This window comes from Thermobia domestica, chromosome 7, assembly GCF_964235325.1.
Source record: "Thermobia domestica chromosome 7, izTheDome1.hap1.1, whole genome shotgun sequence".
NCBI classification, from domain to species: Eukaryota; Metazoa; Arthropoda; class Insecta; order Zygentoma; family Lepismatidae; genus Thermobia; species Thermobia domestica.
This window is the reverse complement of record NC_137460.1, coordinates 168,410,568-168,424,716: the sequence shown is the minus strand read 5'-3', so window position 1 is coordinate 168,424,716 and position 14,149 is coordinate 168,410,568. Positions and strand designations below refer to the sequence as shown.

At 37.1% G+C, this 14,149-nt stretch overlaps 2 protein-coding genes across 7 annotated transcripts in view; both read right to left on the bottom strand.

The window, feature by feature from the left end:
- The window catches only part of LOC145690564 (bromodomain-containing protein 2-like), an 85,506-nt gene extending 81,482 nt beyond the window's left edge, over positions 1-4,024 (bottom strand). The window contains exon 1 of the mRNA XM_081765578.1: positions 3,890-4,024. Within this exon, the coding sequence (XP_081621704.1) occupies positions 3,890-3,988 (99 nt within the window). The 5' untranslated portion in view covers positions 3,989-4,024. The remainder of the gene's footprint in view (positions 1-3,889) is intronic.
- The window catches only part of GAPcenA (GTPase activating protein and centrosome-associated), a 772,500-nt gene that overhangs the window by 307,530 nt on the left and 450,821 nt on the right, over positions 1-14,149 (bottom strand). The window lies entirely within an intron of this gene.

Here is a 14,149-nt window from a genome sequence, read left to right as displayed (position 1 = left end):
CGCACCCTGTTGGTCTATGGAAAGCGTAAAGCGGGGAGTGGGGTCAGAATTCACATCCCTGTCTTTACGGAAATTTACAGCAATGGAAATGCGATGCCGTGTGATAGTCCACAATGTTGGGGACAGAAGATGATCGGTCGTGGCGGCACGGTATCTCTTTAAGGTCACAAATGGTCGGATATAAAGCGAAATAACCTTCTGTAGAAGCAGAGAAATCCCGTCATTAAGCACACTGAAGAACCACATGGAACGATGCAGAACAATTATACTAATTGTTGATAAATTACAGACTTCTAACTTTCTAAGAATTATAGAACTAGGTACTCACCTAAACGGACAGAATTGGGAAGAGATTCTAGGAAACTGAGATGAGCTGCAATAATGACATCCCAAATTGAAGCTATGAAAAGGTAATTCTTACCCCCCCCCCCCAAAAAAAAAAAACTAGTCTAAGATTAGGTCGGATGAAGGAGTGGAGGACTTCTGTCGAAAATGCGATTTGGAATTCAGAGATGAATAAATATAAATAACCATAATGGCAAAGATCAGAAGTGACGGACTAGCCAAGCAAGCCAGAACCATGTTTTCAAACAACTTGAAAGATTCTCCTCGTTGGAGGATTCCGATTCACAGTTCAGTTTTCTGCTAGTTAATATTACTTTGTGCTTCGGTGCTGACATTAACCACCAAGAAAATCAGCAGAAACTTGCAGTAGTTCCCTCACTTCTATATTATAACTGTCTGTATCTTTGGCACACGAGGCAGACTCGATTCCCAGTGGGCGCAGGTGGTTCCACTCACAGGTTAAGGTGTAGGTCCATATCTCACTTAGCTTAGATGGCGAGAAGGCCAAGTCCAAATGAACCAAACAAAACTGCCAGTCATGAACCTGAAGCACAGCAAACACATGAAGGATTTATTCTCTCTATAACGTTACTTGCTATTCACGTTGAGGAACTTTCAAGCCTTTTCCCACATTCCTGGTATTGATCTTTGAATCTCCACCCAATAGTGCTAGCTATTCCGTTTTTGTTTCTTCATGGAAAATTCGACGCCTAATACGACCATTCCTATGGCCGTGATACTGAAGCACAGCGAACACATTTAGAAAGTTCTCTCTAGAATATTACGTCCAACTAACGCTGAGAAACTTTCAAGTCCTTCTTCCCATATTTCTTATACGGTAAGAAGTTGAGGGTGTGATATATCATTTTTCATTGAAAATTCGACGCCTTATAAGGTCATTATCGGACTCAAGGTCTATCATCATGTGATTGGCCACTGCAAAAACAAATCATTTAAAAACAAAACTATTTTTTTCTTCCGCAAAAGCATCCAAATGTAAAAACAAATCCTGTAAGCGTCGAGAGAGAAGCTATACAATGTAGTTTAAGAACATAGACAAGTTTACAGCAGATAGAGCAACAAAAATAACACTAATTAATGTATGAATGAAAACTATGATGTACTTAAAAAAAAAAAAAAAAAAAAAAAGTGATACTATAGTTTCTTAAACCAATTCTCAACGATCATCCTTCAATCATTTTCTCAAAACGTTCTAGAATGTTATAATATTGCCCCACACGCAATAAGTATTATGAATGACAAACTTCCCTTCTCTTTCTCCACAATCAACTGAAATACTAACAAACAACTATAGGAGAAAAATATAATTCAAATAATGTGAATGTAGTGGAGCGAATAGGAATACGAAGATAAGCGCGCAACTCCCGCGTTTGCCTTAGGTGCAGTTCATGCTAGGTAAGCCAATACCTTCCTCTTTGCTTCCAGCTTTTATGTTTGAAGTAATTAGTCCACGGAAGAAGGGCAAATCGGGCATATCCGAATTCGTTGAGCTGATCTTCAGTATAAACCCACTATTTTAAAACTGTTGCGAAAGTTTTAATAGGAATTAATTGTATGATGGACAAATCAACATGGCGACGATGCTAGGCGAACTTTCAGAACGGACAATTTCTAATAACATTCATCACTGAAATTTCCCCGGAACGTGGAAATAATCTGGTTGTCATTTCACTAGTAATCAACTAGGAATACCTTTAAGAAAACGTTGCGGTCGTTAATAAACTGTCATTCTTAAAAGTGTCACTTAAAACCACCGGAAGACTTTCTAGCAAGTGTGTATTATACACAGAAAACTAGCCCACGCATGTGTATATGAAGTACATTACGAAAATCAGTACTATGCACATCTATCCGACCAACACGAAGCGCGACGAAAAGCTAAACTCTGTACATTACACCTAGGAGATGAGTCAAACAGAATAACCACAAATTTAACTGGATATTCAAACTAATACCCATCCTGACCTTACATGGAAGACATCAATATTTCAGGACTGACCCTGAGTAGTCCTTATTTAGGTCATGATCTATGGCAAACTACAAACGCGAGCGCATATTTTTAAACACGTAAGGCATCGAAGTCAGCACTCCAGAACTCTTGTAACTTATAGGATGATGCTACAGTTATCCCTGAAGACGCCGCCTGGTATTAGCACCCACATAACCAACTTAGCTGCTTTTTCCTCATAGGTTAACATATTTTCACAGGATTGAAAATGCGGGAATAATAAAGTGCTTTGAAGACAAAGAACTCAAGTAAACAGTTTCCACCGGATACAAAGAATAACGGAAATATACTGTCTTCTGCTAATATATATGCCTAAAAATAATGAGCGCCAATGTGAAGTTATATTTTAAGGTATGAGTTTTTCCAACAAAATTCATTTAATTTCTTTTCTTAAGTATTTTTAGGGTGTGCTTTATATAAGCTCACTAATTACATCCAATAACAAAAATACATTATAACTAATTCCAGAAACGTACTACTTTATTTTTTTATTTCTTATTTTTATTTTTATTATTTATTTATTTTAAGTTTGGGAATGTCTCCTAAACGTATGTGTGTTTCCTTATATCTAGCAAAGAATGTTAAGTTATAAAGTCGAATCCTTAAATGTTGAATGTTGAAGTGAATTTTCAATCAATTTATAATAGTTCTAATAAACTAAGAATTTGCTTCTCTCTATAATGTAAAGAGAAATACATAAATAAGCTTTTAAAAAACTTCTTGTAAGTGCACAAAAAAAAAAAAAAAAAAACTTAAACAGTAACAATGCTATAACTAAAGACAGAAAAACTCCTGCAGGATGCATATTCAAATTTTTAACATGTACAAATGATGAATGATAAAGGACTTAGTGATTCCAATTTCAGCGTACTATAAATCTGTTCCCTTTGCAGAGACCTTAGGTTCCAATATATATCTGTCTCATACACTCGTGGCTCTCTAAAGGTATGTTCATTACAAGCAACACATTTACATTAAAATACATGCAAGTGAAGTCTTAACTTGCAATTTCCAGAAAGCAAAATCAGTCAGCAAACTGTTGCACAGCAAATACAATTAAATATTAAGGTCACCAACAATAAAACATATTTTATTGCCCTTGAAATAACGTGGTAGCAACAGATTTTGCAAATACCACAGTTCTCACATGGGAGGAACATACAGAAGAAAGTGCATGCGGTGCCCTCAAACTCATATGGAGTATTTTCCTATTCTTCGGCAACTGCAATGCTATTCCAGTTTTAATCATGCAAGAACTTTACCATTTTTACTGAAAAAAAATTCACATGACTTTGGTAACTAAATCCCTCAACTGAAGTGATTCAACAAACAAACAAACAAACAAAAATAGAAAAAAGCTATAGGCCAAAGCTGAGTGTTGTGTAAATTTGAATATGGCTATCCATGAATACAGGTTTTACTTTTCATTCTTAGTCATCAGTACCATCCCATTATGCAAAGTGCTTTAACGCACAACTTTAGAAGGCATTTTTAGTAGGAGATATTAAAACCTACTTCTTTGGTTCCCTTTCTTCCACTCTGATTTGTGATGCAACGCCTACCACTCTTCACAGCCGCCTGCGGGAATAATAAAGTACAATATTTAGCCTTCATGACTCCTCACAAACAGCTGAATATAATTGTTGATATTTGCGAGATATCTGTATGCCTTCTACTTTCAACCCCACGACAAGATTATGCCGCTCCCAACCTATTACGACATTGATTATGAACATGCAATTTTTAGATATTGGAAGCCAACATAGTTTATTTTCCATCAACAAACGCGTAATTCTGAATGCTGAAAAATTTTGACGACAATGCGATGTTGGGGTTTCCACAGTAGACATTGACAATATAGACATCTCCGTTGCACAATACTAACACCTATTTCGGAAGTGTTAAAGTAAACTGAATACACAAGTACACTAAAATAAATATATTTTTTCACTGCTTAAACTGGATAGCCATATTTTTTCTTAGGTCTATGCTAAGGGCATTTTTTTTAACAGCATTACTGCTTTCATTATATATACATAAAGTGTATCAGAGGTCCAGGACCAAACGCCAACTCCGTTAAGAATGAAAATACGAAAAAACAGAAAGAGTGGTGTCTCCCTCCTGGAAACATGAGACTTTCAAGCTAAAACGAAGGATTTCATCTAATCGCACAATCAGTTTGAGCTCAATGGTGTTAAGAGAATGTGTTACATGAAAAGGCAGTTCTGAGTTCACAGGGTATATGAGCGGAACGTAAGGAAGAAAAAAAAATCAGACATGCTTCTTAGGCATGCAGTATTGTTGGTGTGGTGAGGTCCCGAGGGAAGTATCCTGCTGAACTTGCAAAGACGCTTTCTCTTTTTAACTAATACAAGAGTAACTCCCAAAATGGTGGCGCGACTCCAGAATTTCATGTTGAAAATCGCCTGTTTCCAGTAACTCCACTCTTGCCAACTTTTCGTGTTTTTACTCATAATGGAGTTGGACGAAAACCACTGCTATAGTTTGATACACCCTGTATATTATATCTTTATGGCTTCCAGATCACAAGATTTCAAGTTCTATCTACCTTAAACTACATCCTACCTTTTCTGTTACAGTAGCACAATCCTACAGTCAGAATTTATTTAAGGTACTAAAAAAAGCACAGCAAAAAATGCACGCTAATTTATAAGCGGAAAACAGAACTTAAAAAAAAAAATACTGATGAGCAAATAAGTCCAACTAAGTATTTCTGAAAGATACGCTGCCTGCCAAATATGGGTAACATCGCTAGCACTTGCAATTTCGGTGGGTAAAATTGATCCCAGACGGGAGCTCACATTGTTCGGATAGTACTACAAATTGTACGTTGAAATCTTTCGTAGTCTCAGTGAGGTACTATTCACTCTAAATCAATCCAACACTTTTAGCGCTAGCAAATTTGTGTCAAATCTATCCGGAAACCACGAGGTCTTCATTACATTCAATTGATCGTATTAGCATATCTTAGTATTCCATAAGGGATTAATAGTTAATTTTTTTTTTTCGGAGGTGTTAAAATGATTCATACATGAAGTTATCATCACAGTCATCTATAAAAAAAAAAAGTATGTTCACAGATGAACACTAACTTTTACATAGCCCATAAATCGCGAAAAACGATTTTTCGACATATGTTCGTCTGTTTACCCTGAACACCTCGGGGCCATATCGCTGAACGTATCGCTGAACCTAAGGTTTTATGCGATTGTCCACGGCAGGATTAAAATTTTCTTCCTATCCATACAAATAGTAGTTTACGTGAAGATAAAAATTAAAAAAACATGATTTGGAAGAAAGGAAAAAAAAACTATGTGGTATAAGACATTTCTCTCAGAAATATTGAGAACGGGAATTTTCTCTTGCGGTGAATTTTCTTTCGGACGATTTTCTCAGACAGTGACTTCGATGATTTGTTTATGTTGCATAAATAAACATTACATTAAAAACCTGAGAATATGGCAACACTCATTTGTGCTCGAAAAGTCTACAAGTAGTAGTAGATTCTTGCAAATCAGTTTCTTTCAGGCTATTTTGTTCACATTTCATAAATAAATATTTCATTCATAGCATCCCAATCTGGCATAACACATTCGATCTTTTTTTATTTAAAAAAAAGTACGCGGAGGTAGTTACTCTTGGACGTGAGTTGTTTCACAACGCTTTCGTAAAAATGACTACGGCAATTTTCGTCACATTTTATAAATAATTATATAATATTGCGTACAATAGTTCGATTCGAAAAAATTCCCAAGCGATGAGTTAGTTTTTTTTTCACATAACTGTCAAAAACGATGCAACCGATTTAACTATATTTCGTAAATAGATGTATCATTATTCTTATAATCTTGTAAAAACCACTTCCATGAGGATATTTACAGAGAATAATCTCTTTCATTTTGAAAAATACCACTCCAATATTATTATTATTATATTATTATTATTATTATTTTATAAACAAATGTATTACTAGTAACACCAACATAAGACAACTTATTTGTTACTGAAGAATCTACTTTGGGGATGACTTTTCTATCGGTGAAGTGTTCCGAATTAGACTTATAATTTAGTTCATATTTTGCAAGAAAATATTTTGTTAATGACTGTAGCACGAATTGGAGTGATAAAGTTTCGTGTTGTGGCTCGTGTCTTTTTCTGTTCTGATAGTTAAATTCACTTTTTTACTAATGTTCAATATTTTACAGATTATTTCTTTTTATCAACCAGCATATACGATATCTGCAATCCGAACGATAGTTACGTTTGAGTATAGAGTTGTATACTCATTACCTTTTATATACAGGTTGGTCCAAATGTGTAGAAACACCCAAAGAAAATAATAACCGTTCAGAATTGAGAAAAAAATGGTAACAGACAAAGGGAAAATCTTTTGAAACATATGACAACATCGGCCGCCATGTTCAAATGGCGGGATTTCAAATGGGAAACGTATCATGTGATGAATCAAATAGGACTGAATTTTTTCCAGGAACCCAGTGGTGAAATGTTTTTGGTTTCACAACCAACCCTTGCAAATTGTAACCGATTTTCTTTTGTTTGAGGTGGCGTAACAAGATATGAGCGGATAGATATCGTGTTGATGGCAGGGAACGCAACAGCAGGCATATCGCAGACAATTTCAACGCTCGTAACCAAAAAATAGAGGCTATTTTCTATAGTTAAGTGCAAAGTTAGAGCGAACTTTCACGAAATCGGGTCAGTGGAAAACAAACCAAAATCAGGCAGGCCTCGCAAAGCGATGGGCGAAAAGTCCCACCCGCAGTATCCGTCGCTATCCCAGGAATGTGGTAAGCTACGTGCAGCTTGCGCCGTCCTCTGTGCATAAGTACCACCCATACAAGATACACCTATTCCAACATCTAACCGAGGATGATCCAGACCGCCGAGTCGAATTCTGGGTGGGCCGCGAAACGAACCAGACAGAACCCTCTATTTGCATATGACGTGCTGTTTTCGGACGAGGCCAATTTTAAGTCGGGTAAGGTAAACACGCAAAATCACCGATATTGGTGTGACAACAATCCACACGACGATTGGCCCGGCCCTGGTCGTTGGCCCGAAAAAATGATGGTGTGGTGCGGTATATAGGGTACCCATGTGGTGGGTCCATTCTTCATTGAGGACAATTTAATGGCAATTACCCACCTAACATGCTTGTGAAGGAGATCCTTCCGTTCGTCGCATTAGAGAATGGCTCTTTCCCTTTGTTCGATCAACGTGACGGGGAACCACCTCATTTCGGATTATGTGCTCATGAGTACCTCGATGAGCAATTCCCACAGAGATGGAAATGAAATTAAATCTAAGTTTACGTCACACGGTTATGCCGGTTAGGCTCCCAGAGATGGATAGGCCGGCGGACACGTAGAATGGCCACCACGTTCTCCAGACCTCCCTTCATTGGACGTTCTTCTGCGGGCCTGCGTGAAACCCGTGTATGCTACAAAGATCAGTAATATTAACTACCTTCAATGCAGGGTTATTGACGCGTGTGATAACATTCCTGAGGACATGATGAACAGGATAATGGATGACTGGCAGCAGCGGATACATTTAACAATTGCTCAGGAGGGACGGCACATTGAACAATTGCTCTAACATGGTCTAGTTTGTCACACATTACCCGCAGTGTTATCTCCAAGTAAGGGCAAAAAATCGGTTAAGACTTTGCAACGGTTCGTCGTAGAGCCAAAACCATTTCACTACTGCATTCCCGGAAAACATTCAGTCTCATCTATCACGCGATAGGGTTCCCATTTTAAAAAGTTTACACCATTTCAAGATGGCGGCCGTTGATGCCCTATCTCAAAAGATTTTTTCCCCTCGTCTGTCTCACTTTCCCCTTTATCACCAATTCTGAACGATCTGGTTTTTATTTGGGTGTTTTCATAATTTTGGACCATCCTGTATCTGAGGAAAGAGAGAATAGCAACATTCAAATCCCACGTACCGTCCATGGGCATGCACATGAGTAGTTGGGATGGGAAGTACCTAAAAATGATCGATAATAGCATCCACTCATCAGTTTCCAGAATCGCAGAGGTGAATAGTGAAACTTCTAACATTGTTCATCCCTCTACGCGAATATTAAAAGGGAAAAACGATCAAACACTTCCAATACACCTATTCTCTACTGGGAAGAACGGACATTTCAGATGCAGATACCAAACATACATCGTAACTTTGAACCAAATTCGCTATACCAATGAATTTCCTTCTTTCAAGACAAAACTATGTTCAGAAACTACAAAATCAGTCAAATTTTCGTTTGATACAGTAAAACTTATCTGTTCGCCATCCGTTCGAAAGCAAGTAAACTTACGGACAATAACTATCTAAAAAAAAAAAAAAAAAAAAAAAAAACAAAAAAAAAAACAAAAAAAAAAAAACTTAGTTGCGTACCAGTTTATATCTCTAGTATTATTTTCTGATTCCAAGGTAAGATGTAGGTGAATGTCCCACACTATAGCCTAGGTAATGAAAGGGATGTTATGCTCTGAATTATCCAAGTAATTAATAAACTGTAAAAGTTATTTCTGTACTCTAGAAACATTACATTCATTGAATATGAAAGCTAAATTAGTCATGCGCACCCGATGTTTTAAATGTTATACTTCCAACATACTAATCACAAATATACTTCGTTACAAACGATGACATTTGATATGTTTTCGCCAGAACGTGATTTTGGCAGGGAGAAAAAATACAGGGAGAATTTAACAATAGCAATTCTGCAGTCACCTGCACGATTCACTTCATACGTTTGTATGTTACAGAAAAAAGTTGAGAATAAATTAATCGCTTGATACGACAGAAAGCCTTTTCCTTTTTAACATGAAAATAGATGCCGGTAAGCTTGTCAGTTCACGAACAAAACCATTCCTGCCGTCCCAACCGTACTGATTCTTAGTTCGAGTTTAACCTTTTCAGGACGGGCAGGAATTTCAAGAAAATCGTAGACCGTTACTTTGGCGACCCTAGCACCCCTCCTAACTCTCCCATGGGTACGAATTATACCTTGTTGGAAAGCTTATGAAACAAAGATTCTAGTAAGATAACCTTTGAGGCTACCGTACCCAACCCGTAGAAGTGAATATTTTTTTTCGAAATTTGTGAAAGTGACCAAAAAATGAAGGGCAAAGGTACAATAGCTAGGTAGAAAAAAAAATCGGAAGGTAGAATCTAGGTGAATTATCCTGTTTCCATTTTCCGGAGAAATTTTCTTCTACCCTTACGTTGGCAGGCTTGGCGATGCCCCTAAATGTCACACACAAACCATACCTCGTTGGAAACCTTATAGAGCAGATATTTCATCAAAGTAAATCTCGTGTCTCTCGGGCTAAATTAGTAAAAGACGACGAAAATGAAAAGTTTGGTTGGAAAATTAATTTTTTAAAAAATTTGTCGGACTATGGATACGCTGTTATTTCTCGTACGCAAGAAAAAAATTCTCACATTTGCGCCAAACATTGGGGACAATGATATAAAAAATGAATGGTGTAGGTGCAACAGAAAAGAAGAAAAAAATTCGGAGCACCGAATCTACTTGGATCATCCTGTATTTTTCTTCGATAGATTGTGGTATACGATAATATCGGCAGGGTTGGCCACCCTCCTGATTGTTACAAACATATCAGCTATACCTCGTTGGAAAGCTTATGGAACAAACATTCCAACAAGGTAACTTTCGTGTCTGTCGGGCCAAACTAGTAAAAGAAAAACCCAAAAATGAAATTTTTTGGGGGAAAATCAAGTTTTTCGAAATTTGTCGGACTATGGCAACGCTGTTGTTTGTCGTATGCAAGAAAAAATTCTCACATTTACCCCCGTTATTGTGAACAATTATGCACAAAATAAACCGTGTAAGTGAAGTAGGAATGCAAAAAAATTCTCTTACTAACGGCGGAGAACAAACTCGCATTGGTTCACGTAACATTGTTCGTCGAAAGATCATTGCTTTTCTCTTCTTTTGCTTCGGCAGGAAGATTTTTTTCTAAAACTAAATAACTTGTCAAAGAAGGGAGTTGAAAGAAATGTATTGCATATTTACGACCCTTAGGTTCAACTGATAGCTACAGCTGACCTTCACCAGGCTAAAAATAGAAAGGTGCGTTCTGAGGTGTTAACTGTTTTCCTTTCGCTCTCTTTCACTCACTCTGTTCTATAAGTTGCCTTGTTGGAATGTGTTCTATAAGCTTTCCACCGAGGTATAGCTGATATGTTTTTGACAATTAGGAGTGTGGCCAAGTCTGCCAATGTTAGCTTATACCACAATCTCTCGAAAACATACAGGATGATTCACGTAGGGTCGGGGTTCCGAATTTTTTTCTTCACTCTTACTTCACCTAAACCCTTCATTTTTCTACATCGTTGTTTCCTATGTCTGGCGCAAATGTGAGAATTATTTTCCTTGCGTACAAAAAACAGCGTTGCCATAGTCCGACAAATTTCGAAAAATTTGAATTTCCCCCCAAAATTTTCACTTTCGTCGTCTTTTTCTTTTACTAGTTTCGCCCGGCAGACACGAAAGTTGCCTTGTTGGAATGTTTGTTATATAAGCTTTCCAACAAGGTATAGCTGATATGCTTGTGACAATTAGAAGCGTGCCCAACCATGCCGATATTAGCGTATACCACAATCTATCGAAAAAATACCCGATGATTCACGTAGGTTCGAGGTTCTGAATTTTTTTCTTCACTCCTATTGCACCTACACCATTATTTTTTTTTATATCGTTGTTCCCAATGTCTGGCGTAAATGTGAGATTCTTCTTCCTTGCGTACGACAAATAACAGCGTTGCCATAGTCCGACAAATTTCGAAAAATTTGATTTTCCACCCAAAATTTTGACTTACGTCGTCGTCTTCTTTTACTGGTTTGGCCCGAGACACACAGAAGTTACATTGTTGGAATGGCTGGTCTATAAGGTTTTCAACGAGGTATGGTTTGTGTGTCTGTGATAATTAGGAATGTCGATAGTGCTGTCAACGTTAGAGTACATTACAGTGGATGTTGAATAATATACAGGGTGTGTCACGTAGGTTCGGGGTTCCGAATTTTTTTTCCATTCTTATTGAACCGACGAGTTTGACTTTTGTGTGTCATTGTCCCAAATATCTGACGTAAATGTGAGTTTTTTTTTCTTGCGTACGATGAATAACAATGTTGCCCGAGTTCCTCAAATTTGAAATTTTTTTGTCTTTATAAAGGGTAAATTCAATACCACTCTTATACACCCCTCTCAAGCCCGAAAGTCATGGAATGGGTATGGCTAGTTAGTATGTTCATTTGTATCTATGGATGCCATTTTTATCCTTGTAGCTCCATCAGGGGGTACCTCCCCCCAAATTCTGAAGGGGAGAGGGAAAACTATAAACACCCAACTTTGCCCCCCAGCCCCCTTCAAGGCGGGACCTATTACATAAATGATATACATAGGATTAGAAAGTTCCATCCTTTCTGAAGAGATACATACCAAAATCATATCTCTAGGTTAATTAGGAGCTGAGCTAGAGAGGTTTGAATCGCTGGCTCAAGGGTTGAGCCGTTCGTCCTGAAAAGGTTAATAAGCAGTATTATCCTTATACTGGAATCTGACCAGCGAGTTGAGGTTATTCTTTACCTCCCTTTACATTTTAATACAGGACTCCGAAGTCATTTATTAGTAATTACTTATAAATTTCCACAGAAGGAAAAGGATCCGAACACATGACGAAAACATTCTGTCAAGCTGGCTTCACCGTGACAATATCTTATTTAACTTTTACGTCCCCTTTTTCCATGATTACATTTTACACTGCAGCGCTTACATGAAAATACAAGCTTGTTAACTTTCCCAACACGAAGATTAATTTTTGTACCAAGAATGTCTAAATTCGGTTCAAATATTTTTGCATGACACTACCAAGTGTCAGTTTTAAGATTCGTAAGTTTAGACTTGTCTTTTATTCCCGCTTTGAAATGAACGTTCCCGAGGAATATCATTTACCTTCTGCAATATATCATATATGATACATAATATCTCTAGTACCAGTCGCGCCGCTATACTCAGAAATTTACTAATTTCTTCCCTGATCGTATTTTTGTTTTTTTTCGATATGAAGATCCAAACATAATCTATACATTATGCAATCTAGTAATTACTTTGTTCTTTAATAATCTCTAATGTGAGATTTTTTTCATCATCATTTAGTACATTTAGAACTTCAGGATGATTTTAGAATCGTCTTACAAAGGGAAAAGTGACTAGTAAATGGAATTCGAGGCCATCTTTCGCGAGGTAGTAGTGCACATTTGAAGTGTTAATATCACAAACTGGGAAAGGGTAATAGCCAAAAATAGCGGAGAAAAAGTGTTAAAGTTTTCGACAAGCCGCACATATGATACGACACGTTATTAAGTGACGGCGTGGTAGAGTAACTAGCATCTCGCGCAAAGTGTCCCGGGTTCGATTCCCGCTCGATTTTTTTCTTTAACCAATAAAGTAGTCATTTGTAACTACAATGTTCACAGACTATATGTTTATAATGCATAAAGCAATAAAGATGTTCAAATCAATTGTAAAACCTTGCAATGTAACATGTTAACTAGCAACAAAATGTAACCTGTTCCGTAAATATATTGGTATCACAAGTTATATTATGGTTAGCACAGTTCTTGTGTAAAAATGTTTTTGACACATCGTGTCTATATCTGTGGACAGTACGAATTACAAGAGGATGAGGGGAAATCCCCTTTGGGAATACTGGATGTATACTATAACCAGGGGCATCACTTCAGACAATAGCATGCGAAAGTATGTTACTTGTAACCAGGCGAATAATTTATTGGAGCAAGATGGGCGATTGCCCCCGAAGAGGAATACATATACTTCAATCGATTGTCTACTAATATACTAGTACAAAACATGAGTTTTATGTAGGTGGTGCTCTTATCCCCTCTTAACGCTAAGTCTGCAATGACACCCGTGGTTACAGCATACATTCAGCATTACCAAAGGGGATTTCCCCCTCAAGCCCCTTGTAATTCACACAGTCCACAAATACAGACACGAAGCATCAAGGCCATTTTTACACAACGATTATGGTAACCATAACATATAACTCATGGTATCAATATATTTACGGAATAGGTTACATTTTGTTGCTAGTTAACATGGGGAACATTGCAAGATTTTACAACTGATCATTTTTATTGTTTTATGCATTATAAACATATAGTCAAATAATATTTCACTTGTAGTTACAAATAGCTACTCTATTAAAGTAAAAAAAAAAAAAAAAAAAAGACTCAAGCGGGAATCGAACCCGGTACCCTTTGCACGTGAGGTGTAAATGCGCCTTACTGTGCAACGCCATCACTTGATAACTTAATGCGTAGTATTATATATGTGGAGAGTAAACCCAGTTTGTATTATAAACTTAAATGTGCACTACTACTACGCAAAATATGGCTCAGAAGTTCATTTACCAAAGCCTGCTTTCCACTTGTTAGTACTTCTTAAAAAGTTGTATTAAGTATACCTTAAAGTGAGAGTAATATAATTCACACAAGTAAAAATACTCCTTAAAAGGAAACCTGATACACCTTGCATATATTACTTGAAATGATACACTAATTTATAGTGTAGAGGACAAAAAAGAAAATAATCCCTCTTACGTGTTATTTTCTTTTTATGTTACACCCAACTACACACCCTGTTACAAGGAATCCAACTATACGCCCTGTTACAAG